At 63.3% G+C, this 25427-nt stretch overlaps 3 protein-coding genes across 4 annotated transcripts; all 3 read right to left on the bottom strand.

Annotated features, from left to right (window-relative positions):
* Window positions 1-365: 365 nt before the first annotated feature.
* RORC (RAR related orphan receptor C) lies at window positions 366-12734 on the bottom strand. Of its 2 annotated transcripts, XM_036397848.1 has the most exons (8): window positions 12717-12734; window positions 5931-6016; window positions 5269-5410; window positions 3687-4160; window positions 2990-3111; window positions 2661-2793; window positions 1984-2091; window positions 366-775 (listed from the first exon to the last, which is right to left on the bottom strand). In XM_036397848.1, the coding sequence occupies exons 3-8, from the start codon at window positions 5279-5281 to the stop codon at window positions 465-467; spliced, it is 1161 nt and encodes a 386-aa protein (XP_036253741.1). In that variant the 5' UTR covers window positions 5282-5410; window positions 5931-6016; window positions 12717-12734; the 3' UTR covers window positions 366-464. The 2 variants fall into 2 exon arrangements, with proteins under 2 accessions (XP_036253741.1, XP_054373595.1); XM_054517620.1 differs by lacking the exons at window positions 366-775; window positions 12717-12734 and adding an exon at window positions 1375-1910 and having other exon boundaries at window positions 5931-6623.
* LOC118696013 (acyl-coenzyme A thioesterase THEM4-like) lies at window positions 12236-16575 on the bottom strand. The gene is made up of 5 exons (XM_036397929.2): window positions 15660-16575; window positions 14599-14767; window positions 13939-14049; window positions 12976-13100; window positions 12236-12380 (listed from the first exon to the last, which is right to left on the bottom strand). Exons 1-5 carry the CDS (start codon window positions 15868-15870, stop codon window positions 12319-12321), a joined length of 678 nt encoding a protein of 225 aa, XP_036253822.1. The 5' UTR covers window positions 15871-16575; the 3' UTR covers window positions 12236-12318.
* Window positions 16576-17691: 1116 nt separating this feature from the next.
* Window positions 17692-24676, bottom strand: S100A10 (S100 calcium binding protein A10). Its single transcript, XM_036397983.2, has 3 exons — window positions 24022-24676; window positions 21013-21166; window positions 17692-18474 (listed from the first exon to the last, which is right to left on the bottom strand). The coding sequence occupies exons 2-3, from the start codon at window positions 21142-21144 to the stop codon at window positions 18313-18315; spliced, it is 294 nt and encodes a 97-aa protein (XP_036253876.1). The 5' UTR covers window positions 21145-21166; window positions 24022-24676; the 3' UTR covers window positions 17692-18312.
* Window positions 24677-25427: the final 751 nt, after the last annotated feature.

Below are 25427 nucleotides of genomic sequence, written 5' to 3'. Positions count from 1 at the left end.
GCCCCGCCGCTGGCTCCGCCTCCTCCCGCTCTCCACCAATCTCATGGCGGCTACTCCCCTCCCAGCCAATCACAGCGCGGCCTCGCACCGCTCCCACCCAATCACCGCCTGCGGAGCCGCGCCCAATCCCCGCGAGACCTCCCACATGCGGGGGCGGGAAATAACGGGAATAAAGCAACCAATCAGCGGCGAGTAGCGGAGAGGTGAGCCAATCAGCGAACCAGAAAATCCGAATGCCCGCCTTCTTGTTTGAGTGACAGGCACAGCAGCCTATAGAAACTCGGAGCGCTGCGCGTGGCGGGACTCTAACGCCGCTCCCGGTGTCCCCGCGTGTCCCCCGTGACGGAGCCCACGGACACGCGGTCCCCAAAAACGCCTTTATTCCCCTCAAACGCCGCCGCATTCCCGGAAGGTGCCTGGGGGGGAGCACCCCCAGGTGTCCTCAGATGCAGGGGCGGTCCCGGTCATCCCGGGGATCCCGGAGGTTCCGGTGACCCCGGAGGTTCCGGTGATCCTGGAGGTTCCGGGGGTCCCGGGGGTCCCGGCGGTCCCGATGTCGCGCTCAGCAGGGTCACGGATGGTCCCGGTGGTCCCGGTGGTCCTCGCGTGGCGCTCAGCGGGTCCCCGCGGGGCCATCGGCGGGGTCGGGGGCGAAGAGCTCCCGGTAGAGCGGCGGGAAGGCGGCCGAGACCCCCGCGGGGTGCAGGCGGCGGAAAGCCTGAACCTGCTCCAGGTGCTGCGAGCACAGAGCGCGGAGCCGGCCCGGGGCGGGCAGCTGCGGGGACACGGCTGTCACCGCGGGGGACAAACGGGGACACCGCGGGGACAACCGGGGGGGACACACGTGACACATGTGCAGGGAACCCTCCGACCCAGGGCCACCCCCGATGTCCCCAAACCCCCACCCTGCTCCCCCCCCGTGACCCCCACGGATCCTCGTGGCCCCTCCCTGGTGTCCCCGTGTCCCCTCCCCGGTGTCCCCGTGTCCCCTCCCCGGTGTCCCGGTGTCCCCACCCGTGGCAGGAGCCCCTCGCGGCGGGTCCGGCGCAGCAGCAGCCGGAAGGCGACATCGAGCTGGCCCTGCAGCCGCGCCACCCGCGGGCGGTCCTGCAGCCACGGCCGGCCTGGGGACAGGCGGGGACACGGACACGGTGTGGGGACAGGGACAGGGACACGGACAGGACGTGGGGACAGGGACAGGGGTGTGGGGACAGGGACAGGGACACGGACAGGACGTGGGGACACGGACAGGGGTGTGGGGACAGGGACAGGGACACAGACAGGGTGTAGGGACAGGGATAGGGACAGGGTGTGGGGACAGGGACAGGGTGTGGGGACACGGACAGGGGTGTGGGGACAGGGACAAGGTGTGGGGACACCACGGGGACACGGACCAGGTGTGGGGACAGGGTCAGGGATGTAGGAAGAGGGACAGAGGTTTGGGGACACCCTGGGGGCACCCTAGGGACAGGTGTGGGGGACACTGTGGGGACATCTTAGGGACACCTTGGGGGACACCCTGGGAACACCTTGGGGCACCTTGGGGACACCCTGGGGACATCTTAGGGACACCCTAAGGACACCTTAGGGACAGCTTGGGGACACCCTGGGGACACCTTGGGGACACCCCGCCGCCCACCCCGCTTAGGGACAAAACCCCATTTGGGGTTAGGGGAGCACGCGGGGAGGGACAAGGGGACACAGGGTGGGGACACGGAGCGGGACAGGGGGTGCGGACGCCGGGGGGACACTGAGCAACACTTGGGGACACTTGGGGACACTTGGGGACAGTGGCTGACCGGCGTTGAGCAGCAGCAGCGCGCTGAGCAGCGCCAGCTCGCTCTCGGAGCAGCGCAGCGCGCTCAGCCCCCGCGCGAACTCAAAGACGGACGCGACGAGCTCGGGACACCCTGGGGACAGCGCGGCGTCACCGCTGTCCCCAAGCGTCCCCCCGCGTGTCCCCAGCCCGTGTCGCCGCCCTACCCAGCGAGCGGAAGAGCTCGGGCCCCGCCAGTTTGCCCTCGAACAGGACCGTGCCGGTGGCGGCGTCGAAGGCGCGGCACATCCGGAGCAGGACAACCTCCATGGCCCCTGTCACCGCGACGGGGAGGCGACAGCGCGGCTGGCACCGGCGACACCGCCGCCGGCCACAGGGGACGCCGCGGGGGTGGCCCCGGGCGGTGTCACCTCGGCAGGGAGGGTGGAGGGGGATTTTGGGGACTGTCACCTCCCCCGTGGGACACACGGGATTGTCACCTCCCCCGTGGGACACATGGGATTGTCACCTTGGCAGGGAGGAGGGGGAGGACTTTGGGGATTGTCACCTCGCCCTGGGACACACGGGATTGTCACAAGGACACAGGGTGGCCCTTGGGTTGGGGACAAGGAGATGGGATAGCCCTGGGGCTGGGGACAAGGGGACAGAGTGTCCCTAGGGCTGGGGACAATGCCACAAGGGGATAGGGTGGCCCTAGGGGTGGTGACAATGGAGTGGGGTGGCCCTGGGGCTGGTGACAATGGGGTGGGGTGGCCCTGGGGGTGGTGACAATGGAGTGGGGTGGCCCTGGGGGTAGGGACAAGGGGCCGGGGCGTCCCTGCGAGTGTGCACCAGGGCCCTGGGGTGGTGACAGTGACACGGGGACACATGGGTGGCCGCGTACCCGCCTTGAGCAGGACGATCTGGTCGTGCTGGCTGAGCTGCAGGAAGCCCCGCAGGCGCTTGGCGAACTCCACCACGCGCTCGATGGCCTCGGTGACACGGCGGGCACAGCGCTGCCACATCTCCGCCATGGGCTGCGCGAGGGAGCGGCTGTCACCCCCCGCGCCACCGCTGGGGACAGCCGTGTCACCCCCCGCGCCACCGCTGGGGACAGCCGTGTCACCCCCCGCGCCACCGCTGGGGACAGCCGTGTCACCTGCGCCACCGCTGGGGACAGCCGTGTCACCCCCCATCCCTTGGGGACAGCCGTGTCCCCTGCCCGGCCCGCACCTGGCTCTGGTAGGCGCGGATCTCCTCGGGGCTGAAGGTGGCCCAGCGGTGGCCCTGGAGGTCCTCGGCACGGGGGTGGCACGTGGCACGGTGTGACAGCAGGACACTCTGTGTCAGCAGCTCTGAGGGGACACAGGGGTGGCACGGTGTGACAGGAGGACACTGCGGTGACACGGTGTGACAGCAGAACACTGGGTCAGGAGCTCTGAGGGGACACAGGGGTGGCACAATGTGACAGCAGGACACAGGAGTGGCACAGTGTGACAGCAGGACACTGGGGTGACACGGTGTGACAGCAGAACACTGGGTCAGGAACTCTGAGGGGACACAGGGGTGACACAATGTGACAGCAGGACACAGGAGTGGCACGGTGTGACAGCAGGACACAGGGGTGACACGGTGTGACAGCAGGACACATTGGGTCAGCAGCTCTGAGGGGACATTCAGGGCTTGGGGACAGGTGTGGGGACAAGGAGGGTGGCCCGGTGTGTGGCCTTGGTGGGTAAGGAGTCACCAGCGTGGTGGCATCCACAGGTGACAGAGCCGGTGCCACCACCACGGAGCATCCACAGGTGACATCTCGAGGTGCCACCAGCCCTGCCCAAACAGGTGACACCGCCACCCCTGCAGGTGACACCGCCACCCCCTGCAGGTGACACCGCCAGCCCCGCAGGTGACAGTCCCCGGTGCCACTCACCGATCTCCAGCCCCGCGGGTGACTCCGGGACGCCGCCGGCACCGGGCTGAGGCACCGGCCCTGTCCCCGCTGTCCCTGCCCTGTCCCCGTCCTGTCCCCTCCTTGTCGCCTCCTCCGCGGGCCACGCCCTGCTGGGACAGCCCGCGGGGACAGCGGGGGACAGCGGGGGACAGCGCCCGGCCGGGGGCGGCTGCGGTGGCACCGGGGCCGCCCGTTCCTGCTCCCGTTTTTCCCATTTTTCCCGGTTTTCCCGCGTTTCCGGCTGTTCCAGCTGCTCCCGGGTTTGTTCCCGGTGTTCCCGGGTTTGTTCCCGGGTTTGTTCCCGGTTTTCCCGGGTTTGTTCCCGGTTTTGTTCCCGGTTTTCCCGGGTTTGTTCCCGGTTTTCCCGGTTTTTTTCCCGCTTTTCCAGCTGTTCCAGCACCTCGGCCTGCAGCCGGTCCCGCTGCTTCTTGGACATGCGGCCGAACTTGACGGCTGCGGGGACAGAGGGGACAGAGGGGACAGCGGGTGACACCGCAGTGCCACACGCGCGCGGGGACACCGAGCGGCCCCAGCCCTTCCCCAGGGACACCTCGGGCTGTCCCCTGGGCAGTGACAGTGACAGGTGGCGCAGGGACAGGGGACAGGTGTCCCCAGGTGGCGCAGAGACAAGGGACAGGTGTCCCCAGGTGGCACAGGGACAAGGGACAGGTGTCCCCAGGTGGCACTGGGGCAGGGGACAGGTGTCCCCAGGTGGCACTGGGGCAGGGGACAGGTGTCCTCAGGGGAGGGGACAGGTGTCTGCAGCTTTGGGGGACAGGTGTCCCCGAATGCGGGGACACCAGGGGTGGGTCCAGCTGTCCCTGGGGGCACAGAGTGGTGTCCCCAGGGGTTACAGCTGTCCCCAGGGTCACAGGGGAATGTCCCTAGTGGGTACAGATGTCCCCAAGGGTACAGATCATTGTCCCCAGGGTCACAGGGCGATGTCCCCAGGGGATCCAGGTGTCCCCAGGGGCACAGAGTGGTGTCTCCAGAGGGTACAGATGTCCCCAGGGGCACAGGGCAGTGTCCCCAGGGGCACAGGGCAGTGTCCCCAGGTAGTACAGCTGTCCCCAGGGTCACAGAGCGATGTCCCCAGGGGCAACAGATGTCCCCAGGATCACAGGGCAGTGTCCCCAGGGGGTTCTAGCTGACCCCAGGGTGACAGGGCGATGTCCCCAGGGGGTTCAGGTGTCCCCAAGGGCACAGAGCGATGTCCCCAGAGGTTACAGCTGTCCCCAGGGTCACAGATCAATGTCCCCAGGGGGGTCTAGCTGTCCCCAGGGTCACAGGGCAGTGTCCCCAGAGGCACAGAGCGATGTCCCCAGAGGTTACAGCTGTCCCCAGGGTCACAGATCAATGTCCCCAGGGGGGTCTAGCTGTCCCCAGGGTCACAGGGCAGTGTCCCCAGAGGCACAGATCAATGTCCCCAGAGGGTTCAGCTGTCCCCCAGGGACACAGATCGACGTCCCCAAGGGCACAGAATGGTGTCCCCACGGACAGCCCCCGGTGTCCCTGGGCCGGGTGGCGGCTGTCCCCGCGCTGTCCCCGCAGTGTCACTCACCGTCGCGGGACATGCCGAGGCGCAGGCACTTCTGCAGGCGGCAGTGCTGGCAGCGCGTGCGGGTGGCGCGGTCGATGTCACAGCGCTGCCCGCGGTGACACGCCAGGCTCGGCCCGCGCCGCTCGCTGCGCCGGAAGAAGCCCTGGGGTGGCGCCGTGTCACGCGTGTCACCGGCGTCACCCGTGGTGCCCCCACGGCCACCCGTGGCACCCCCTGTCCCAATGTCCCCGTGTCCCCACACGTCCCCCGTGTCCCAATGTCCCCTCCATGTCCCTTTGCTCCCCAAGGTCCCCATGTCCCCCCTCGTGTCCTCGTGACCCCAATGTTCCCAATTGTCCCCATTTTCCTCCGTGTCTCCATGTCCCCAAGTCCCACTCCATGTCCCCATGTCCTCATCCCCCCTCCTTGTCCCCATGTCCCCAATGTCCCCCTTGTCCCCTCCATGTCCCTTTGCTCCCCAAGGCCCCCACATCCCCCCTCATGTCCTCGTGTCCCCAATGTCCCCATATCTCCTCATATCCCCAATGTCCCCCCATGTCTCCCCTTGTCCCCATGTCTCCCCCATCTCCCCAATGTCCCCAATGTCCCCAGGTCCCCCCTTATCCCCCACATGTCCCCATGTCCTTCCATGTCCCCATGTCCCCCCGGTGTCCCCGTGTCACCTTGCAGCCCTCGCAGGTGATGACCCCGTAGTGCACCCCGGAGGATTTGTCCCCGCAGATCTTGCAGGGAATCGCCTCGATGTGGGCTGGGGGACACGGGGACATTGGCACGGGGACATTGGCACGGGGTCCCTGTCACCAGGCTCCCATGGGACCTGCAGTGCCACCCGTGTCCTCCTGTGGTTCAGGTGTCCCCATGGGCTCGTGTGTCACCCGTGACACCGAGTGTCACCTGTGGCTTCAGGTGCCACCTGTGGGGCCAGGTGTCACCCTATGGGCCCACATGTCCCCTGTGGGGCCAGGTGTCACCTGTGGACTCCTGTGTCACCTTTAGGACTGAGTGTCACCCATGGCTTCACGTGTCACCAGCAGGACACGTCCCTCACGTGTCACCAGTGGGACACGTCCCTCATGTCCTCACATGTCACCCACAGCTTCGCGTGTCACCGCCCTGTCCCCTGTGGCCGCTGCCACCCCTGTGTCCCCTCTGTGCTGACGTCACCATGGGCGCACACGTTCCCCCACGGCTTCCTGTGTCACCTGCGTCACCTGTGCCACCCACGGTGTCACTGACACCGACTGTCCCCTCTGGTGACAGTGTCCCCTTTGGTCACAGCGGGCTCCAGTGCCACCCCTGGGCTGGGGGGTCCTGAGGCCCCCCAGTGTCCCCAGTGTCCCCAATGTCCCCAGTGGTGTCCCCAGTGTCCCCAATGGTGTCCCCAGTGTCCCCTGTCACCCTGTGCTGGTGCTGCCGGAGCCACAAAGCCACAACTGGGACACGGCCCCGGGGCAGGAAACGTGTGGGGCCCAGTATGGGACTGGGAGCTCCCAGTATGGCCCCAGTATGGCCCAGTATGGGACTGGGAGCTCCAGTATGGCCCAATACGGGAATGGGAGCTCCCAGTATGGCCCCAGTATGGCCCAGTAGGGGACTGGGAGCTCCCAGTATGGCCCAGTAGGGAACTGGGAGCTCCAGTATGGCCCCAGTATGGCCCAGTATGGGACTGGGACCTCCCAGTATGGCCCCAGGATGGGACTGGGAGCTCCCAGTATGGCCCAGTAGGGGACTGGGAGCTCCCAGTATGGCCCAGTATGGGACTGGGAGCTCCCAGTATGGCCCCAGTATGGCCCAGTATGGGACTGGGAGCTCCCAGTATGGCCCAATACGGGAATGGGAGCTCCCAGTATGGCCCCAGTATGGCCCAGTAGGGGACTGGGAGCTCCCAGTATGGCCCAGTAGGGAACTGGGGAGTTCTCAGTATGGAACGGGAGAGGTCCCAGTATGGCACTGGTGAGATCCCAGTACGGCCCTGGCCTGGCACTGCCACTTGTGCAAGGCCCTTACCCAGCTGCTCCTCCACCTGCACACGCGTGTGACACACCTGGACATGTGTGACACACCTGGACACGTGTGTGGGACACCTGGACATGTCTGCCAGCCCTGCCACACGCATGTGACACCCCCGGACACGTGTGACACCCCCAGACGTGTGACACCCCACTCACATGTGACCCCCGGACACGTGTGACATCGCAGACACGTGTGACATCCCACACACGTGTGTCACCCCCGCTCCCTCCCCCCCGCCCCGTTTTCCTCCTGCCCCAGTTTTTTGGGGCCGGCGCCGCCCGCGCATCCGGCCCGGGGGGGGCCCAGGGGGGCCCGGGGGGGACCGGGGGGGACCGGGGGCACCGGGCCCAGGGGGGACCCCGGGTTTGGGGGCGCTGAGTCAGCCCCGCGCCCCGAATTACTCAGCCCGTGCCGAGAAGCGCCGCGGCGGGGCCGCTCCTGCCGGGAACCGGCGGGCGGAGGGCGCCGGGGGCACCGGGGGCACCCACGGGAACGGGGAGAACTGGGGGCACCGGGGGCACCCACGGGAACGGCGGGCAGCGGGGAAATTGGGGCAAGCACCGCGTTTGGGGGTACTGGGAGAACTGGGGGCACTGGGAGCCGTTGAGGCCCCATCACACCGGGGGTTACCGGGGCGCTCCCAAACCCCGCGGGTACCGGGGACACCGGGGGTTCCGGGAGAACCGGGGGCACCCAGCGCGTCTGGGGGCACCGGGGACAGCGGGGAACGGGGGAAACCGGGGCACCGGGGCAGCCACAGCACCGGGGAACCGGGGACGCCGCAGCGCCCGGGGGGACCGGGGATTCCGCGGGTACCGGGGCAGTCTGGGGCACCGGGAAACACCGGGGGCTGCCGGTAAGGCGGGCACGTCAGTCCCAGCGGCACTCGCCGAACTGGGGGCAATGGGAGCACTGGAGGCAATGGGAGCACTGGGAGCAATGGGGGCACTGGGGGTATTGGGGGCACTGGGGGCACTGGGAGCACTGGGAGCACTGGGAGCAATGGGGGCAATGGGGGCACTGGGGGTATTGGGGGCACTGGGGGCACTGGGGGCACTGGGAGCACTGGGAGCACTGGGAGCACTGGGAGCACTGGGGGCAATGGGGGCACTGGGAGCACTGGGAGCACTGGGGGCACTGGGGGCACTGGCGGCACTGGGAGCACTGGGAGCACTGGGAGCACTGGGGGCAATGGGGGCACTGGGGGCACTGGGAGCACTGGGGGCACTGGGGGCACTGGGAGCACTGGGAGCACTGGGGGCAATGGGAGCACTGGGGGCACTGGGAGCAATGGGGGCACTGGGAGCACTGGGAGCAATGGGGGCACTGGGGGCAATGGGGGCACTGGGAGCACTGGGGGCAATGGGGGCACTGGGAGCACTGGGGGCAATGGGAGCACTGGGGGTATTGGGGGCAATGGGGGCACTGGGGGCAATGGGAGCACTGGGAGCACTGGGGGCACTGGGAGCACTGGGAGCACTGGGGGCAATGGGGGCACTGGGAGCACTGGGGGCAATGGGGGCACTGGGAGCACTGGGGGCAATGGGAGCACTGGGAGCAATGGGGGCACTGGTGGTATTGGGGGCATTGGGGGCACTGGGGCAATGGGGGCACTGGGGGCAATGGGGGCACTGGGAGCACTGGGGGCAATGGGGGCACTGGGAGCACTGGGGGCAATGGGAGCACTGGGGGCACTGGGAGCACTGGGAGCACTGGGAGCAATGGGGGCACTGGGGGCACTGGGAGCACTGGGGGCAATGGGGGCACTGGGGGCACTGGGAGCACTGGGAGCAATGGGGGCACTGGGGGCACTGGGAGCACTGGGAGCAATGGGGGCACTGGGGGCACTGGGAGCACTGGGGGCAATGGTGGTGCCCGTGCCCGGTGTCTTCTCCCGGCACCGGCGGGAGCGGCAACCGCGCCAGCGGCACCAGTAACGGACTGGGATGGACTGGGACACACCAGTGACACACTGGGAACGAACTGGGACACACTGGGAACGAACTGGGACACACTGGGACACACTGGGACACACTGGGAACGAACTGGGACACACTGGGACGCACAAACCCTCACCGGTATCCGCCATCCCCAGTCCCATCGCCCCCGGGCGCTGTCACCTCCTTGTCCCCACAACCCCTGGGGACACCCCAGGAGCGCCCCGGGCACCGCGACACGGAGGGGACACAGAGGGGACACAGAGGGGACACAGAGGGGACACGAAGGGGACACTGGGGACACGGACGGGACAGCGGGGAGAGCGCTGAGGACACGGAGGGGACAGTGAGGGACACGGAGGGGACAATGGGGACACGGAGGGGACAGGGAAGGGACAGCGGGGACAGCGCTGGGGACAGGGAGTGGACACGGAGGGGACAATGGAGAGACGGAGGGGACAGGGAGGGGACACTGGGGACACGAAGGGGACAGCGGGGACAGTGTTGGAAACACGGAGGGGACAGAGGGGACACGGAGGGGACGGGGAGGGGACAATGGGACACAGAGGGGACCCTGTGGTGACACGGAGGGGACACAGAAGGGACACTGGGGACACGGAGGGGACAATGGGGACACGGAGGGGACAATGGGGACACGGAGGGGACAATGGGGACACGGAGGGTCCCCAGCGCCCCGGGGCGCCCCTCCCCGTTTCCCGGGGGGTTGGCGGTGGCGGCGCCACCTGCGCGTCCCCGCCGTTGTCACCGCAGGGTCCCCCCCGGGGTCCCCCCCCGGCGCCGCCGCCACATCAAGGGAGGGACCCGCAGGTGCCGGGGGGGGACAGGGACACGCGGGGACACGTGTGACAGCCCGGGACACGTATGTGACACCTGACACACGGGTGACAGCTCGGGACACGTATGTGACACCTGACACATGTGTGACAGCCCGGGACACACGGGTGGCACCTGACACATGTGTGTGGGACCTGTGACACGCATGTGGGATGCGTGACACACGGGTGACAGCGTGTGACACACGTGTGAGAGTGTGACACACATGTGACAGCCTGTGACACACGCGTGGCACCTCACACAAGTGTGTGGGACCTGTGACACGCACGTGGGACGTGTGACACGGGTGTGTGACCTGTGACACACGTGTGACAGCCTGTGACACATGTGTGGGACATGTGACATGCGTGTGACCCCCGGAACACGCGAGTGCAGCTCACAAGAGCCCTGTGCAGCCTGTGACACACCTGTGACACGCCTGTACAGCCTGTGACACGCGTGCGAGCCCTGTGACACACCTGTACAGCCCGAAACACACGCCTGTGTCCTGAAACATGCGTGCACACCCTGAAACAGGTGTGTGCAGCCTGTGACACAAGTGACACATCTGTGACACACCTGTACAGCCTGTCACACATGTGTGTGCCCTGTGACACACATGTACACCCCGAAACAGGCGTGTGCACACTGTGACACACGTGTGTGTCCTGACACGGGCATGTCCAGCCCGTGACGCACCCGTGCGCCCCCTAACAGGCGTGTGCAGCCTGTGACACGTGTGTGCGACCCGTGACACGCATGAACAGCCTGTGACACACCCGTAGAGCCTGTGACACACTCGTGCACCCCGAAACACGCGTGTGCAGCCCGTGACACACCCGTGCACGCTGTAACACGTGTGTGTGCCCAGTGACACACGTGAACAGCCTGTGACATGCCTGTGTGCCCTCTGTGCAGCCTGTGACACACGTGTGCACCCTGTCACACATATGTACACCCTGAAACACGCATGAACAGCCCGTGACACACCTGTGCACGCTGTAACACATGTGTGTGCCCTGTGACACACGTGAACAGCCTGTGACATGCATGTGCAGCCCATGACACACCCGTGTGCCCCGTAACAGGCGTGCACAGCCCGTGACACACCTGTGCTCCCCGTGACACGCACGTACGCCCTGAAACACGCGTGTGCAGCCTGTGACACACGTGTGTGACCTGTGGCACACCCGTACAGCCCGCGACACACCCGTGTGCCCCGTACCAGGTGTGTACGGCCTGAAATGCGCACGTACAGCCCGTGACACACGTGTGCTCCCCGTGACACGCACGTACACCTGAAACACGCGCGTGCAGCCGGTGACACACGTGTGTGCCCCGTGACACACCTGCACACCCACACCCACCGCAACCCCCCCCCTTTGCACGCCGCACGCTCGGCCCCGCCCCCTTTGCACGCTCGGCCCCGCCCCCTTTGCACGCCCACCCCTCCCTTGCACGCGCGCGTGCCCCGCACCTCTCATGGCTCCGGCTCCCTCCCAGCCCCGGCCCGGGCGGGGCCCCTTTAAGGCATCGGGGCTCCCCCCCCGCCCCCCTCCCACCCACCCACCACGCCACCCCCCCCAAAATTTCCCCGCCCCTCCCCCCTCCCCCCCCTCCCCCCCCCGGGCATCCTGCCCCTCCCCCCCCCCCAAAAAAAAAACAAAAAAAACACCCAAAAAACGCGGGAAATTTCCGAATTTCCCCGCAGGGAAACTGAGGCACGGACGGGGACGGAGGGACCCCAAATCCTCCCAAAGTTGCCATTTTTGGGGTGCAGGGAAGCCCCGAGCCCCCAAAACTCCCAATTTTGGGCTTCAGGGACCCCGAACTCCCCGCCGGCCTCAATTTTGGGGTACGGGGACCCCCCAAAGTTCCCGGTTTGGGGTTCAGGGACCCCAAAGTTCCCAATTCTGGGGTGCCCCAATCACCCCCCCCCCATGTCCCCGTGTCCTCCCCTTGGGGACCCCGCGGTGGCAGCGGGGGGGACACGGGGGTGCCAACCCCCCCCGTCCCCACCCAGGACCCCAAAGTGACACAAGGGACACGAGGGGTGGTGGCAGCGGCCGTGATGGGCACAGGGACAGCCTGGGGACACTTGGGGACATGGCGGGGGACACTTGAGGACATCCAGGGGTGGCTGAGGGAGAGCCAGGGTGGCGCTGGGGGACAGGGAGGGCACCGAGGGTCACACGGGTGGCACTGGAGGTGGCACAGGTGACACGGGTGACACGGGAGGTGACACGGGAGGTGACACGGGTGACAGTCACCGGCCACTGTCCCCTCCCTGTGGCGGCTCCTTGGGGGGGTCCTGCTGGATGAAGAGCCCTGGGGACAGAGGGGACACCTCAGGTGGGGACCCACGGTGTCCCCAAGTGTGTCCCCACCCCTCCCAGTGTCCCCAGGTGTGTCCCTAGCCCTGTCCCCAGTGTCCCTCACTGGTGGCCCTGGTGTGCAGCGTTGAGCCCAATGTCCCCAAGCTGTCCCCAGTGTCCCCAATGTCCCCGTGTCCCTGGTGTCCCCAGTGTCCCCAGGCTGCCCCCAGTGTCCCCAGTGTCCCAGGCTGTCCCCAATGTCCCCATGTCCCCATGTCCCTGGTGTCCCCCTGTCCCCAGGCTATCCCCAATGTCCCCAGGCTGTCCCCAGTGTCCCCATGTCCCTCACCGGTGGCCTTGGCGTGCAGCGTTGTCCCCAGTGCCCCCAATGTCCCCATGTCCCCAGGCTGTCCCCAATGTCCCCAGGCTGTCCCCAGTGTCCCAGGCTGTCCCCATGTCCCTCACCGGTGGCCTTGGCGTGCAGCATTGTCCCCAGTGCCCCCAATGTCCCCAGTGTCCCCAGTGTCCCCATGTCCCTCATCGGTGGCCTTGGCGTGCAGCATTGTCCCCAGTGCCCCCAGTGTCCCCAGTGTCCCCATGTCCCTCACCGGTGGCCTTGGCGTGCAGCGTTGTCCCCTCAGCGTCCCACAGGTCACAGCCCAGGAAGAGCTTCCGGCCCTGTTGGCGCTGCAGGAACGCCTCGAGCAGGAGCACCGAGAGCAGGGGGACAGGTCTGGGGACAGTGGGGGACACCGGGGACACACAGTGACACCAGGGCCCCCTGTGCCACCCCTGTCACCGTCACAGCCCCCAGTGTCCTCTTTTGTCCCCCGCCCCGGTCACCCCCGTGTCCCTTCATGGCCACTCCAGTCACCCCCATGTCCCCTGATGTCACCTCAGTGTCCCCCCGGTCCCCACCCTGTCCCTCCTCTGCCCCCCTGGCCACCCCAATGTCCCTTGCGTGTCACCCCGTGCCACCCCAGTGCCACCCTGTGTCCCCCCCGGTCATCCCAGTGTCCCCTGTCACTCTCATGTCCCCTTGTGTCCCTCTAGGTGTGTGTGCCCTCCCCTGGGGACACTCTCACCACCCTCGGGGACATTTGAGACACCCTTGGGGACACTCAGACCCGCCTTGGGGACATTTAAAACACCCCTGGGGGCACCCCCTGACCCTTGGGGACACTCAGACCCTCCTTGGGGACATCCCCTGACCCTTGGGGACATCCCCTGGCCCTTTGGGGACACTCACACCACCCTCGGGGACATTTGAGACACCCTTGGGGACACCCAGACCATTCTTGGGGACACCCCCTGAGCCTTGGGGACACCCAGACCCTCCTTGGGGACACCTCCTGGCCCTTTGGGGACACTTAAACCCTTCTTGGGGACACCCTCTGGGAACACTCCTGCCACCCTTGGGGACATTTGAGACACCCTTGGGGACACTCAGACCGTTCTTGGGGACATCTCCTGGCCCTTTGGGGACAGTCACACCACCCTTGGGGACACCCAGCCCCTCCTTGGGGACACCCGCGTCCCTTGGGGACACTGCTGGGGACAGTGGCACTCACGCCAGGTAGTCGATGCTGAGGTTGGCTGTCACCACCCGCCCGGCCACCGCCAGCGCCAGCGTCCCCAGGGAGGTGTCAATGAGGGTGGCGATGGCACCGCCGTGGGCCAGCCTGGGGACATCGGGGACATCGTTGGGGACATCGTTGGGGACAGCTGGGGGACATCGGGGACAAAAGGGGACAGCAGGGGGACATTGGGGAGAACAAGGGGACAGCAGGGACAGCAAGGGGACACTGGGGACAAAAGGGGACATTGGGGACACTGGGGATATTGGGGATAGCAGGGACAGCACGGGGACATTGGGGACATCGGGAGACAGCAGGGGGACATCGGGGACAAAAGAGGACATTGGGCTCACTGGGGACATTGGGGACAGCAGGGGACATGAGGGTGACAGATGGCAGCAGTGCCACACAGGGGACAGGAGGTGACAGGGGGGTCACCCCAGGTGTCCCTGCGGGAAGAGCCTGGGTTGGCACAGGAGGTGACAAGAAGTGACATTCAGTGACAATAGCTGACAGCGGGTGACAGTGGGTGACAGTGGGTGACAGTGAGTGACAATGGGTGACAGCGGGTGACAGTGGGTGACAATGGGTGACAATGGGTGACAATGGGTGACAGTGGGTGACAGTAGGTGACAATGGGTGACAGTGACTCACCCCGGGTGTCCCTCGAGGAAGGGCCCCAGCTGGCACAGGCAGCGCAGGCGGCCCTTGGGGACATTCAGGAACATGACGAACTCGAAGCCGTCCCCGTCACCCTCGATGGCCCTCGGGAACAGCCGCGTGTCCCTGTCACTGTCACCGTCACCGGGCAGCCCCAGCATCTCTGCGGGGACAGCGCTGTCACCAGGCTGGGGATACTGCAGGGGCTGGGGACACTGGGGACATTGGGGACACTGGGGACATGGAGACAGAGGTGACATGGTGACACAGTGACACAGGGATACAGTGACACAGTGACAATGACAGGTGACACAGTGACACAGTGCCACTCACGGGGACAGTAGCTCCATTAGCTGGGCAGTGGTGCCCACCGTGACACAGGTTACAATGACAGTGACACAATGACACAGTGACACGGGTGACACAGTGATACAGGTGACAGTGCCAGTGTCACTCACGGGGGCGGCACCGTCGGTGCGATGGCAGCCGTGCCCACAGTGACAATGACAGTGACAATGGCACAATGACAGTGACACAGTGACACAGGTTACAATGACAGGTGACAATGACACAGTGACACAGGTGACAATGACACAGTGCCAGTGTCACTCACGGGGGCAGTACCGTCAGTGCGATGGCAGCCGTGCCCACAGTGACAATGACAGTGACAATGGCACAATGACAGTGACACAGTGACACAGGTTACAATGACAGGTGACAATGACACAGTGACACAGGTGACAGTGCCAGTGTCACTCACGGGGGCGGTACCGCCGGTGCGATGGCAGCCGTGCCCACAGTGACAATGACACAGGTTACAATGACAGTCACACAATGACACAATGACACAGTGACACAGGTGACAATGACACAGGTGACAGTGCCAGTGTCACTCACGGGGGCGGTACCGTCGGTACAATGGCAGCCGTGCCCAGCCCTCCTCCCATGCCCATGGTGACACAGTGACAATGACACAGGTGACAATGACACAATGACACAGGTGACAGTGACACAGTGACACAGGTGACACAGGTGACAGTGCCAGTGTCACTCACGGGGGCGGTACCGCCGGTGCGATGGCAGCCGTGCCCAGCCCTCCTCCCGGGCCCGCTCCAGCTGTTCCCGGTGGTGGCGCCGCATGCGCTCGCTCCAGCCGGGGTTGGGGACAGCCAGGTCCCGCAGGGGGGGACACGGCCGGTGGCAGCGGCGCCGGGGACACGGCACAGGGGACAGGGCCCGAGCCACCGCCCGGGCGCCGCGCAGCATGGCCAGGGTGGCACAGGGGTGGCACCGGGATGGCACTGCAAGGTCACTGCGATGTCACTGCGATGTCACCGGGGTGTCACCGAGATGTCACTGCAAGGTGACTGCGATGTCACCGAGATGTCACTGCAATGTCACTGCGATGCAACTGCGATGTCACTGGGGTGTCACCGAGATGTCAGCACGATGTCACTGCGATGTCACTGCAATGTCACCGTGATGTCACCACGAGGTCACCGGCACTGTCACTGCGATGTCACTGCGATGTCACCGGGGTGTCACTGAGATGTCACTGCAATGTCACTGCGATGTCACCGCGATGTCACAGCGATGTCACCACGATGCAACTGCGATGTCACCAAGATGTCACCACGAGGTCACCGGCGCTGTCCCTGCGATGTCACTGTGATGTCACTGCAATGTCACCACAATGTCAATGTGATGTCACTGTGATGTCACCACGATGTCAGTGTGACGTCACCGTGACCTCCCCACAATGTCACAGTGATGTCACCACAGACATCACCGTAACGTCACCACAATGTCACCATGATGTCACTGCAATGTGACTGCAATGTCACCATGATGTCACCGGGATGACAGCGCTTGGTGACAGCACCGGTGACGTCACACAGGGACAATGATGTCACTGCTGGTGTCACACCCGGAGCGTGGCAGCGCTGGGGAGGTCACACCTGGTCGGTGATGTCACCGGTGATGTCACCGGTGATGTTGCACCTGGTTCCTGGTGACATTGGTGATGTCACACCGGCCACTGAGCTCCCTGCCGACGTCACTGCTGTCGCTGCTGATGTCACACCTGGTCAGTGACGCCGGCCGTGATGTCACACCCGCTGGTGACGTCACCAGCGGTGTCACACCAGCCCCCGCCCCGCTGCCCGTGACGTCACCCGTCCCCAGCCCCGCCCCCGGCCAATGTCACCGTGTCCCCCCGGTCCCTGCCCCGTTCTGTCCCCCCTGCCCGGCCCTTCCCCTCTGTCCCCCCCGTGTCCCCGCTCTGTCCCCAGCCCTGCCCGGACCCGCGTGCGCCGGGGCCCCGCCCACCGCCGTGACGTCACGGCACTTCCGGGTTTCCCCGCTTCCGGGGGCGGGGCCTGAAGGACCGGAACGGAGCCGTGTGGAACCCTACAGAGAGAGACCCTATAGAAACCCTACAGAGACCCGATAGAGACTCCAGAGAGAACCTTATAGAGTCCTATGGAACTCTATGGATCCTATGAGACCCTACAGATCCCCTATGGAACCCTATAGAAAACCCTATAGAGAGAGACCCTATAGAGACCCTGCAGAGACCTATGGAACCCCATGGAACCCTATGGAACCCTACAGAGACCCTACAGCGACCCTATAGAGACCCTAGAGAGAACCTTATAGAATCCTATGGAGACCCTACAGATCCCCTATGGAACCCTATAGAAAACCCTATAGAGAGAGACCCTATAGAGACCCTGCAGAGACCTATGGAACCCCATGGAACCCTACAGAGACCCTACAGCAGCCCTATAGAGACCCTAGAGAGAACCTTATAGAATCCTATGGAACTCTCTGGGTCCTATAGAGACCCTACAGAACCCTACAGAGCCCTGTAGAGACCCTACAGAGCCCTATGGAACCCTAGAGAGAGAGAGACCCTATAGAGACCCTACAGAGATCCCCGATGCAACCCCACAGATCCCCCATAGATCCCCTATGCACCCCCCCTGGGCCCCACTGTCACCCCACAGAGCTCCCCTACAGCCCCAACCGCCCCGAGTGTCCCCAAAGGGACCCCAAAAGGGACCCCAAGAACAGTGAGAGCCCCGGTTCATACAAAACCCTTTATTGGGGGGTCAGGGCAGCACCCCAGGGTGGGGGCACCCATGGGGGGCAGGGGGGGACACTGAAGGGTCCCAGCAGGAGCCAGGGGGGGTTGGGGGCACCCATGGGTGGGGGGGGGCACCCATGGGGGGGGGTCAGGACCCCAAATCAGGGTCAGGACCCTAAATGAGGGTCAAGGCACACGTTTAGGGTTAAGGGAGGATCCAAGGCGGGTTTGGGGTGACACCCCTGGGTGGGTGGGTGGGGGGCACCCATGGGTGGGGGTCTCAGCTTGCAATGGGGGGGCGTCAGGACCCCCAGATGAGATCAGGACCTTTGTGGGGAGAGATGAGAACCCCAAAGGGGGATCAGGGCACACATTTGGGATTGGGACAGGATCCAAGGCGGGCTTGGGGTGACACCCCCGGGTGGGTGGGGGGCACCCATGGGTGGGGGTCTCAGCTCCTCAGGAGGGGTTCAGGACCTTTGGGGAGGGTCAGGACCTTCATGGGAAGGGGTCAGAACCCCAAAGGGGGATCAGGGCACACATTTGGGATTGGGGCAGCATCCAAGGCGGGTTTGGGGTGACACCCCGGGATGGGTGGGGGGCACCCATGGGTGGGGGGCTCAGCGGCGGCCGCGCTGCTTCATGTGCTGCACGAAGTAATCGTTGCAGGCGATGGTGAGCCCGGCCACCAGCGAGAAGAAGCCCTGGAAGCCAACGCGGCCATCGCGGCTCTGCTCAACGTCCCGCAGGATCCGGTCCAGGGCGTTGGGGTCCCGCTGGTTCTGGGGAAAAAATGGGGACAAATGGGTCAGATCCTAAATGGGAACAGGGTCAGATCCCACATGGGAATGGGGTCAGATCCTAAATGGGAACGGGGTCAGATCCCACATGGGAATGGGGTCAGATCCCACATGGGAATGGGGTCAGATCCTAAATGGGGATGGGGTCAGATCCCACATGGGAATGGGGTCCCACAGGATCCAATCAAAGGTGTTGGGGTCCCATTGGTTCTGGGATAAAAATGGGGACAAATGGGTCAGATCCTAAATGGGAACGGGGTCAGATCCCACATGGGAATGGGGTCAGATCCTAAATGGGAACGGGGTCAGATCCCACATGGGAATGGGGTCAGATCCTAAATGGGAATGGGGTCAGATCCCATATGGGAATGGGGTCCCGCAGGATCCGGTCCAGGGCGTTGGGGTCCCGCTGGTTCTGGGGGAAAAAATGGGGAAAATGGGTCAGATCCCACATGGGAATGGGGTCAGATCCTAAATGGGAACAGGGTCAGATCCTAAATGGGAATGGGGTCAGATCCCACATGGGAATGGGGTCCCACAGGATCCAATCAAAGGCGTTGGGGTCCCATTGGTTCTGGGGAAAAAATGGGGACAAATGGGTCAGATCCTAAATGGGAACGGGGTCAGATCCCACACACTGCTCCACGTCCTGCAGGATGGGGTTCAGGGTGTTGGGGTCCCGTTGGTTCTGGGGGAAAAACGGGATAGAAACAGGTAAAAAGGGTCAGATCCTAAATGGGAACAGGGTCAGATCCCACATGGGAATGGGGTCCCACAGGATGTGGTCCAGGGTGTTGGGGTCCTGCTGGTTCTGGGGGAAAAAACAGGGAAAAAACAGGGAAAAGGGTCAGATCGTAAATGGGAACAGGGTCAGATCCTAAATGGGAACAGGGTCAGATCCCGCATGAGAATGGGGTCAGATCCCACATGGGAATGGGGGAAATGGGGGGATCATGACCTCCTGATCCCAAGGTTTTATAGGAGCTGATCCTGGGGTGCTGTGGGGCTCTATCCCAGAGTTTATGGGATCCAGTCCCGGGATCCTATAGGGTTTGATCCTGGGGTTTATGGGATCCCATCCCAAGCTTTATGGGGTCCGATTCCAGGGTTCTATAGGATTTGATCCCAATGTTTATGGGATCTGACCCCAGAGCTCTATGGGATCCAATCCCGGGGTTCTGTCTGGTTTGATCCCAGGGTTTATTATGGGATCCCATCCCAAGGTTGATGAGGTTTGATCCTGGGGTTTACAGGATCTGATCCCAGAGTTCTATGGGATCCAGTGTGGGGGTCTGTAGGGTTTGATCTCAGGGTTCTGTCTGGTTTGATCCCAGGGTTTATGGGATCCCATCCCAAGGTTGACGAGGTTTGATCTCGGGGTTCTCTACCTCCCACTGATCTCATCCCATGGATCCCATAGATGCCATCCCATGGATCCAATAGATCTCATGGATCCCATAGATCTCATGGATCTCACCCCATGGCTCCCATGGATCCCATCCCATGGATCCCATAGATGCCATCCCATGGATCCCATAGATCTCATGGATCCCATAGATGCCATCCCATGGATCCCATGCCATGGATCCCATAGATCCAATCCCATGGATCCCGTCGATGAAATCTCATGGATCCCATCCCATGGATCCCATAGATGTCATCTCATGGATCCCATCCCATCTCATGGATCCGATCCCATGGATTTCACCCCACGGCTCACATAGATCCCATCTCATGGATCCCATAGATCCCATCCCATCCCATGGATCCCATAGATGCCATCTCATGGATCCCATCCCATCCCATGGATCCCATCCCATCCCATGGATCCCATAGATGCCATCTCATGGATCCCATCCCATCCCATGGATCCCATGGATGCCATCCCATGGATCCCATCCCATGGACCCCATGGATCCCATCCCATCCCATCCCATGGATCCCATGGATGCCATCCCATGGATCCCATCCCATCCCATGGATCCCATGGATGCCATCTCATGGATCCCATCCCATGGACCCCATGGATCCCATCCCATCCCATCCCATGGATCCCATAGATGTCATCTCATGGATCCCATCCCATCCCATGGATCCTATGGATGCCATCTCATGGATCCCATCCCATCCCATGGATCCCATGGATGCCATCTCATGGATCCCATCCCATGGATCCCATGGATGCCATCCCATCCCATCCCATGGATCCCACAGATGTCATCTCATGGATCCCATCCCATGGATTTCACCCCACGGCTCACATAGATCCCATCCCATCCCATGGATCCCATAGATGTCATCTCATGGATCCCATCCCATCCCATGGATCCTATAGATGTCATCTCATGGATCCCATCCCATCCCATCCCATGGACCCCATGGATCCCATCCCATCCCATCCCATGGATCCTATGGATGCCATCTCATGGATCCCATCCCATCCCATCCCATGGATCCCATAGATGCCATCTCATGGATCCCATCCCATGGACCCCCTGGACCCCACAGAGCCGTGCCCACCTCGAGGAACCCTGGGAACTCCTTGTCCATGAGGGCCCTGAGGTCCTCCTTGGCCAGGTGCTCCTTGTCCCCCGCGTACTTGTGGAAGGTGAACATCAGCGTCTCCATGGCGTGCTCCAGCTGCGACGGCATCCTGCCTGGGGCTGCCAAGATCCTGGTGGGAAACACAAAATCCCCACGGGAAAACCTAAAATTCCTGATGGGAAACTTGAAATTCCTGATGGGAACCCAAAATCCCAATGGGAAACCTGAAATTCCTGATGGGAACCCAAAAAACCCCCATTGGAAACTTGAAATTCCTGATGGGAACCCCAAAATACCAATGGGAAACACAAAATTCCTGATGGGAATCCAAAATCCCAATGGGAAACCTGAAATTCCAGATGGGAACCCAAAATCCCAATGGGAAACCTGAAATTCCTGATGGGAACCCAAAATCCCAATGGGAAACCTGAAATTCCTGATGGGAACCCAAAAAACCCCATTGGAAACTTGAAATTCCTGATGGGAATCCTAAAATACCAATGGGAAACACAAAATTCCTGATGGGAATCCAAAATCCCAATGGGAAACCTGAAATTCCAGATGGGAAGCCGAAATTCCTGATGGGAACCCAAAATCCCAATGGGAAACCTGAAATTCCTGATGGGAACCCAAAAAACCCCATTGGAAACTTGAAATTCCTGATGGGAATCTCAGAAATCCCAATGGGAAACCCAAAAATCCCAATGGGAACCCCAAAATTCCTGATGGGAAAACCAAATTCCTGATGGGAACCCAAAAACCCCCATTGGAAACTTGAAATTCCTGATAGGAATCCAAAATCCCAATGGGAAACCCAAAATTCTTGATGGGAACCCAAAATCCCAATGGGAACCCCAAAATTCCTGATGGGAACCTTAAAAATCCCAATGGGAACGCAAAAACCCCAATGGGAATCTCAGAAATCCCAATGGGAAACCCAAAAATTCCAATGGGAACCCAAAATTCTCAATGGGATCTCCCAAATTCCCCCTGACACTCCCAAAATTCTTCCTGGATCCCCCAAATTCCTCCTGGGACCCCCAAAATTCCTCCTGGGACCCCCAAAATTCCTCCTGGATGCCCCAAATTCCCCCTGAACTCCTCAAAATTCCTCCTGGGATCCCCCAAATTCCCCCTGGACTTCCCAAATTCCCTCCTGGATCCCCCAAATTCCCCCCTGAGACCCCCAAAATTCCTCCTGGACCCCCCAAACTTCAATCCTGGGAGCCCCAAATTCTCCCTGAGCCCTCCAGAATTCCCCTGGCCATCTCAAATTCCTCCTGGATCCCCCAAATTCCCCCTGGACCACCCCAAAATCCCTGCTGGGGACCCCAAATTCCTGATGCCACCCCCCCAAAATTCCTCCTGGGATCCCCAAAAGTCCCCTTGAGCTCCCCCAAGATTCCCTCCTGGGACCCCTCCAAATTCCCCCCGCGCCCCCACAAATCTCTCCTGGACGCCCCAAAATCCCTCCCGGGAACCCCAAAATTCGTGTTGCCGCTCCCCAAATCCTTCCAGGATCCCCTAAAATCCCTCCAGGATCCCCTAAAATCCTTCCAGGATCCCCTAAAATCCCTCCAGGATCCCCTAAAATCCCTCCAGGATGCCCCAACCCCCCCCTCGCTCGCCGCGGATTTTCCAGGAATGTCCGGGAATGCTCCGGGCGTGACTCAGAGCAGGGGGGGGACACGAGGGGGACACGTCCCGAGGGTGTGGCCGCTGTGTCCCCCCCCCTCCTTGGGGACACCCCGGTGACTCACGGGGGGGAGGGGGTAGGGGCGGTCCCGCCTCAGGTCCCCCACCCAAAAATAAAAAAAAATCCTAAAAAAAAATGAGGGATCCTCCCTAAAATGAGCCCGGACAAAATGGGAAGAGTTGAGGAAAAAATAAAGGGAACCGCCCCCCAAAAAAAAAGGAGGAATCGCTCAAAATGAGAGTTCCCTCAAAAAAAAAGAGGAATCCTCCAAAAAGGAGGAATCTCCCCAAAAAAGAGGAACCCCCCCAAAAAAAGGAGGAACCCCCCAAAAAAGGAGGAATTCCCTCAAAAAGGAGGAATCACGCCAAAAAGGAGGAACGCCCCCAAAAAGGAGGAATCCCCCCCCCAAAAAAGGAGGACACACCCAAAAAAAGGAGGAATTTCCCCAAAAAGGAGGAATCCCCCCAAAAAAGGAGGAATCCCCCCAAAAGTGACCGCCCAGAAAAGGGGGACCCCCGAAAAAGGGGAGCGCTCAAAAAAAGGAGGAACCGCCCCAAAAAGGAGGAATTCCCCCAAAAGTGACCCCCAGAAAATGGGAACCGCCCCAAGAAGGAGGAACCCCAAAAAACGATGGAACCACCCCAAAAGTGAACTTCCCAAAAGGGTGGGACCCCCAAAAAGGGTGAGACCCCCAAAAAGGGGGTTTGGGGATGGAAACCCCCCAAAGTGGGGGACAGGGATGGGGTCCCCCGAAGCGATGCTGAAAATTCCCCCCCAAAATCGGGGTGCGGGACCCCAAATTTGGGGACGGGATTGATCCGCCCCCAAATGGGGTTTGGGGATGGAGACCCCCCAAAAACGGACACCAGGATGGGGCCCCCCCGTACCGGGCCGGGAGGGGGACCCCAAAAAGGAATTTAGACCCCAAAGCGGGATTTGGGGATGGGGTTCCCCATTTTGGGGTGCAGGACCGACCTTCCGTTCCCGTTACCGGGAGGGGGGCCCCAAACCGCGATTTGGGGATGGAGTTCTCCAGTTTTGGGGTGCGGGACAGAGCCCCCGTTCCCGTTACCGGGCGGGGAACCCCAAACCCGGCTTTAAACCCCAAAGCGGGATTTAGAGATGGGGTTCCCGATTTTTGGGGTGCGGAACCGAGCCCCCATTCCCGTTACCGGGCGGGGGACCCCAAACCCTGATTTAAACCCCAAACGGGGATTTGGGGATGGGGGTTCTCCAGTTTTGGGGTGCTGAACCGACCCCGCGTTGCCGGGGGTGCCGCTCTCACTCACCGTGCGGGGCTCGGTGCCGGTGCTCGGTGCCGGTGGCGGTGCGGGCAGTGCCGGGGCGCGGTCCGGCCCGGGATAGGCACGGCGGGGGCGGGCCGGACCGGGGGGCGCGGGCGGGGGGGGCACCGTGACTCACCGGGACCGCCCGGACACCGCCCGGGCACCGCGCCCCGCCCCGGGCAGAGGCCCCCAGCGCCACCAGCGCCACCCGGGACGGCGGGGACACCGCCCGGGACAGCGGGGACACCACCGGGACCCCTCCGGGACAGCGGGGACACCACCGGGACCCCCCCGGATCCTCCGGGGACACCTCCCGGTTCTGTTTCGGACACCACCCGGGACAGCGGGGACACCCCCGGTTCTGTTCCGGGATCCCCCCAGGCACCGGGGACCACCGGGGAAGCGCCGGTGTGACCCTGGATAAGCCCCCCGTGTGTGTCCCCCGCCCTGTGTCCCCTCGGTCCCTCCCCGGTGTCCCCCCAAGCCCGGGGGGGCCTCACCGAGGTTCCCTCCCCGCCCCCGGTTCGGGGCCCGGCGCCGCGGTGGCGCGTGCCGCGCTAATGACACTAATTACAATTACAATCGTTAATTGCCGCGCCCCGGGGCAGCCGAGGAAGGGGGGGGGGGGGGGGGGGGGGAAGGGGACACTGAGGGTGAGGGAGGGGACACACCCAGGTCACCCCCCCCATTCCCCCCGTGTCCCCTCCCTGCCCTGCCTCAGTTTCCCCACCCAGGAAGGGGCAAAGGTGAAGGGCCCCACCCGTGGGTGGGGAGCGCTCGGGGCCATGGGGGTGGCATTGCCCTCCCAGTTGTCGCCTCCTTGTCGCCAGGGTGTCCCCCCCGCCCTCAGGACGGGCTCCTCCTCCTCCTCCTCCCGCATTGTCCCCGTGCCCCTCCCGTTGTCCCCCTCATCCCCCCGCGCAGCCCCCCTCAATCAACCCCACCCCACCGCTCTCCCCTCCCTCACAGAAGCCCTCCTGAACCCATCCCCACCCTCCCATCCTCACCCCTTCCCAAAACGCCCCAAAAAAGACCTCAAAACACCAAAAATCCTCAAAATCTCCTCAACTCCCCCCGAGACCCCCCTTGCTGCCCTCAGTTAAGATGGCGGCACCTCCGCCTCACGATTTCCAAGATGGCGCCCGCGCCGCCACGCGGCCCCGTGCTGCCAGGCTGCCCTTACTCAAGATGGCGCCCGCCCCGTGCTAACCAATATCGCTGACGCCAACAGCAGAAACCCGGATGTAGCCGCCATCTTGCCCTTACCCAACATGGCGCCGCCCTCCCCGTGTTTCTCTATGGGCGTGAAGCCGCGGCGGGCGCGCGGGTGCCCGGATGTGGGCGCGGCTCCGAGGCGGGAAAGGGGGCGTGGCCTCTGCCTGCCGGAAGTTGCGTCAGGGCGGAGCCGC

Source organism: Molothrus ater, chromosome 29 (assembly GCF_012460135.2).
Source record: "Molothrus ater isolate BHLD 08-10-18 breed brown headed cowbird chromosome 29, BPBGC_Mater_1.1, whole genome shotgun sequence".
Lineage (NCBI taxonomy): Eukaryota > Metazoa > Chordata > Aves > Passeriformes > Icteridae > Molothrus > Molothrus ater.
This window is presented reverse-complemented; position numbering and strand designations above follow the sequence as displayed.

What these genes read in the sequence shown, in the direction of transcription:
- RORC (XM_054517620.1), bottom strand. Translation starts at nt 6,035, where the DNA reads ATGTCCCCGTGTCCCCCAGCCCACATCGAGGCGATTCCCTGCAAGATC. An exon ending in TCACCTGCGAGGGCTGCAAG is followed by an intron (nt 5,411 to 5,930) that starts GTGACACGGGGA and finishes GCGCCACCCCAG; the next exon opens with GGCTTCTTCCGGCGCAGCGA. An exon ending in CGAGCTCTTCCGCTCGCTGG is followed by an intron (nt 1,911 to 1,983) that starts GTAGGGCGGCGA and finishes CGCTGTCCCCAG; the next exon opens with GGTGTCCCGAGCTCGTCGCG.
- LOC118696013 (XM_036397929.2), bottom strand. Translation starts at nt 15,870, where the DNA reads ATGCTGCGCGGCGCCCGGGCGGTGGCTCGGGCCCTGTCCCCTGTGCCG. An exon ending in GCACCGGCGGTACCGCCCCC is followed by an intron (nt 14,768 to 15,659) that starts GTGAGTGACACT and finishes CTGTCCCCGCAG; the next exon opens with AGATGCTGGGGCTGCCCGGT. An exon ending in GCTGCACGCCAAGGCCACCG is followed by an intron (nt 12,381 to 12,975) that starts GTGAGGGACATG and finishes CTCTGTCCCCAG; the next exon opens with GGCTCTTCATCCAGCAGGAC.
- S100A10 (XM_036397983.2), bottom strand. Translation starts at nt 21,144, where the DNA reads ATGCCGTCGCAGCTGGAGCACGCCATGGAGACGCTGATGTTCACCTTC. An exon ending in AGTTCCCAGGGTTCCTCGAG is followed by an intron (nt 18,475 to 21,012) that starts GTGGGCACGGCT and finishes TTTTTTCCCCAG; the next exon opens with AACCAGCGGGACCCCAACGC.